This window comes from Echinococcus granulosus (genome assembly GCF_000524195.1).
Source record: "Echinococcus granulosus chromosome Unknown EG_S00243, whole genome shotgun sequence".
Classification (NCBI taxonomy): domain Eukaryota; kingdom Metazoa; phylum Platyhelminthes; class Cestoda; order Cyclophyllidea; family Taeniidae; genus Echinococcus; species Echinococcus granulosus.
In genome coordinates this window covers 56773-61338 of record NW_020170623.1, presented here as the reverse complement: position 1 = coordinate 61338, position 4566 = coordinate 56773, and the positions used below count along the sequence as shown (strand labels likewise).

The 4566-nt window shown below is 45.5% G+C and overlaps 1 protein-coding gene across 1 annotated transcript in view; it reads left to right on the top strand. All coding sequences in view use genetic code 11, as the record gives it.

Moving 5' to 3' along the window:
* Positions 1-186: 186 nt before the first annotated feature.
* Positions 187-4566, top strand: part of EGR_10629 (hypothetical protein) — a gene marked incomplete at both ends in the record, with an annotated part of 5038 nt that continues 658 nt past the window's right edge. Inside the window, 3 exons of the mRNA XM_024499878.1 lie at positions 187-255; positions 1874-2290; positions 4092-4458. Of these exons, the coding sequence (XP_024345715.1) occupies positions 187-255; positions 1874-2290; positions 4092-4458 (853 nt within the window). The remainder of the gene's footprint in view (positions 256-1873; positions 2291-4091; positions 4459-4566) is intronic.

The following is a 4566-nucleotide window of genomic DNA, read 5'->3' as shown; positions in this document are numbered from 1 at the left end:
CTGCATTATTGGAGGTACACTTTTGTGCTTGGAGAATTTCCTGCGCGAATGCAACGTTGTCACATGCTAGAAGTGGGTCAAGTTGAACCACCCACACCCACCGCAACTTGGCGCACAGGCTGTGGCACTGTTGTTACTTGCGTCTAAAATATTCCCACTAACAGTGCTTAAGCTTATGAGACAACGATGTTTCTTGCTAAAGAATTGAATCCATTTGTGGAATATTCGGCCAAGTGGCATGGAATTGATGAGGTGGTATGAGTAGCAGTAAGAGTGGTAGTAGTAGTGGTGGGGTGATTGAAATGGGTGGTGGGTGTAGCAAAGGTGAGCATTCCATAATGTCGAAGAAGTAAAGGTGGGAGTTTTCACGCAGTAGATGCTGCTGCTACGCCTGCAGTGGATTTGCAGTCTCACTTCAATAAATAGCCGCGTCTGTGCCACTTGTAACAGCAGCAGCAGCTGCAGCTACAACAACAGCAACAACAACAAGCGTGTGTAGACGGCGAGAGAAGGCTTTGAGTAAGGGCACCTTACACACAATGGCCAACATTCAGGTGGCACGAACGTCAATCTCATGTTCCAGGATGTGAATTTGCATTGCGTTATCCATCGATTGGGTTTCTCGGCACGCCGATGACAAGAGGCGTGGGAGTTGGATATGCAATCGCCTGAACGGCCCCTCAGTTCAAACGTGCAGTGAACTCATGAAGAAGTGGATTTGTGGGTCAAGTAGAGGGCACTTCATTGGCTGACAATTTGGAAGGCGTTCGCATAAATGCGGTGCGTTGTGAATGCAACAATATTTACGTTGATGGCGGTGTCTTTCTACTGTCTCATATTGTTTGCCTCCTCCATTTTGGTTCAGGAAGGGAACGGAGCATGGCGTAAGTGGGCATCTTATAACTGATTCTCATCAGCATATACGAATTAGCCTTTGACATATAGTAGCATTTGCTACACCAGTTGATTCCCTTTATTGTTTTCGTGTTTTGCATCAAACCTTGATAAAATTAGTTACAAGTAAGCTTATATATTCACCTTATGGCCATTCTACGTGACTAAGGCGATTAGTGACGACACTCGTAGACCGCAACTTCCTTGGTCTTCATGGGCATAGACCTCACAGGTTGATTTAGCTTTTTCATGTTTGTTGGATAAAGTGAATGGGGAGGGTGAGTACAAATGCAGGAATGTTTGGACACAGAACTGTTTCCCTGGTTGTGGGAGACGTTGACTCGTCAGTTAGGGGGTAGGGTGGGAGTGGAATGTGCAATTACGAGGCAGAAAGTAGGTTTGTCGAGTGTGGGTATGCATTCGTGAAGGGCAAACATGACTTGACCAGTGTTAGTGACCTGCTCATACACATCGTGGCTTCCTGTACATCTGTTGCCATTGCTGACTTCAGTTATTGGACGCACCTACCACTGACTCCACAATGTCATCCACAAGTGTAGGCTATACCGTCGGCTGTCAAGTGCCAGTTTGCTTGACACACGCGTATGATCATGCCAGCATTGATATGCATGCGAATCCCCACCTCTCTCCTCTCCACCTCGTCTCCTTACTCCATTGTGAATAAGGGAAATCCCGATAAGGAAGTTGAGAGCAAGCAACAATTACTAGTCCGATCCTCCAGAGATATTTACCTTCCATGTTGACTAGGATAATCAAGCAGTATCGTCAAGGGTGTACGCGGCCCCATTCTTCAAAGTGATTTACACACCCACCCACACACACGCGATAGTATGACATGCAATGCCATGTCGAAGGGAAACACTTATTAACCCCACTGCCCGGTGGGCCAAACTGTCGCACTTGAAGGGCAAACCTAGTGACATTCTTTTCTCCATTAATACTGATTTCGTGGTGTTAGGCGAAAAATGCTTTGGAAATGGTTGCAGCCTGCCTAATGTACAATGCTGTTCATTTTTTAGAAGGCGATCTAATAGGCGGTTACTCTGCCTTTCGAAGCATTCAATGGGCTGTATTGAATCATACTAATCTTCAAATAAGTTGGGATTCAGAAAAGTTGGCCGCAGCTGGAGTACACAGCATTGACGCAAGTGCGACACCGACTTCTAAAAGTGGCAACACTATTAAGAAAAAGGAAAAAGTCGCAAGCGGAACTATCACTCTCAGTGGATTGCTGCCCAGCACCGATTATCAACTGATACTAAAAGCATTTCATAGAAGTGCTTATACTTTTGAAGGCAAATTTCTGCATTATTGGAGGTACACTTTTGTGCTTGGAGAATTTCCTGCGCGAATGCAACGTTGTCACATGCTAGAAGTGGGTCAAGTTGAACCACCCACACCCACCGCAACTTGGCGCACAGGCTGTGGCACTGTTGTTACTTGCGTCTAAAATATTCCCACTAACAGTGCTTAAGCTTATGAGACAACGATGTTTCTTGCTAAAGAATTGAATCCATTTGTGGAATATTCGGCCAAGTGGCATGGAATTGATGAGGTGGTATGAGTAGCAGTAAGAGTGGTAGTAGTAGTGGTGGGGTGATTGAAATGGGTGGTGGGTGTAGCAAAGGTGAGCATTCCATAATGTCGAAGAAGTAAAGGTGGGAGTTTTCACGCAGTAGATGCTGCTGCTACGCCTGCAGTGGATTTGCAGTCTCACTTCAATAAATAGCCGCGTCTGTGCCACTTGTAACAGCAGCAGCAGCTGCAGCTACAACAACAGCAACAACAACAAGCGTGTGTAGACGGCGAGAGAAGGCTTTGAGTAAGGGCACCTTACACACAATGGCCAACATTCAGGTGGCACGAACGTCAATCTCATGTTCCAGGATGTGAATTTGCATTGCGTTATCCATCGATTGGGTTTCTCGGCACGCCGATGACAAGAGGCGTGGGAGTTGGATATGCAATCGCCTGAACGGCCCCTCAGTTCAAACGTGCAGTGAACTCATGAAGAAGTGGATTTGTGGGTCAAGTAGAGGGCACTTCATTGGCTGACAATTTGGAAGGCGTTCGCATAAATGCGGTGCGTTGTGAATGCAACAATATTTACGTTGATGGCGGTGTCTTTCTACTGTCTCATATTGTTTGCCTCCTCCATTTTGGTTCAGGAAGGGAACGGAGCATGGCGTAAGTGGGCATCTTATAACTGATTCTCATCAGCATATACGAATTAGCCTTTGACATATAGTAGCATTTGCTACACCAGTTGATTCCCTTTATTGTTTTCGTGTTTTGCATCAAACCTTGATAAAATTAGTTACAAGTAAGCTTATATATTCACCTTATGGCCATTCTACGTGACTAAGGCGATTAGTGACGACACTCGTAGACCGCAACTTCCTTGGTCTTCATGGGCATAGACCTCACAGGTTGATTTAGCTTTTTCATGTTTGTTGGATAAAGTGAATGGGGAGGGTGAGTACAAATGCAGGAATGTTTGGACACAGAACTGTTTCCCTGGTTGTGGGAGACGTTGACTCGTCAGTTAGGGGGTAGGGTGGGAGTGGAATGTGCAATTACGAGGCAGAAAGTAGGTTTGTCGAGTGTGGGTATGCATTCGTGAAGGGCAAACATGACTTGACCAGTGTTAGTGACCTGCTCATACACATCGTGGCTTCCTGTACATCTGTTGCCATTGCTGACTTCAGTTATTGGACGCACCTACCACTGACTCCACAATGTCATCCACAAGTGTAGGCTATACCGTCGGCTGTCAAGTGCCAGTTTGCTTGACACACGCGTATGATCATGCCAGCATTGATATGCATGCGAATCCCCACCTCTCTCCTCTCCACCTCGTCTCCTTACTCCATTGTGAATAAGGGAAATCCCGATAAGGAAGTTGAGAGCAAGCAACAATTACTAGTCCGATCCTCCAGAGATATTTACCTTCCATGTTGACTAGGATAATCAAGCAGTATCGTCAAGGGTGTACGCGGCCCCATTCTTCAAAGTGATTTACACACCCACCCACACACACGCGATAGTATGACATGCAATGCCATGTCGAAGGGAAACACTTATTAACCCCACTGCCCGGTGGGCCAAACTGTCGCACTTGAAGGGCAAACCTAGTGACATTCTTTTCTCCATTAATACTGATTTCGTGGTGTTAGGCGAAAAATGCTTTGGAAATGGTTGCAGCCTGCCTAATGTACAATGCTGTTCATTTTTTAGAAGGCGATCTAATAGGCGGTTACTCTGCCTTTCGAAGCATTCAATGGGCTGTATTGAATCATACTAATCTTCAAATAAGTTGGGATTCAGAAAAGTTGGCCGCAGCTGGAGTACACAGCATTGACGCAAGTGCGACACCGACTTCTAAAAGTGGCAACACTATTAAGAAAAAGGAAAAAGTCGCAAGCGGAACTATCACTCTCAGTGGATTGCTGCCCAGCACCGATTATCAACTGATACTAAAAGCATTTCATAGAAGTGCTTATACTTTTGAAGGCAAATTTAAATTTACAACAGGGCAGGGTGGTAAGTTCAATTTGCCTCATATCCATTGCATTTCATTGCATGCATTCAGAGCTAAGTTGAAAAGATGGCTTGAACTCGAGGGCATAGGTAGAGATAAAGGATATTCAC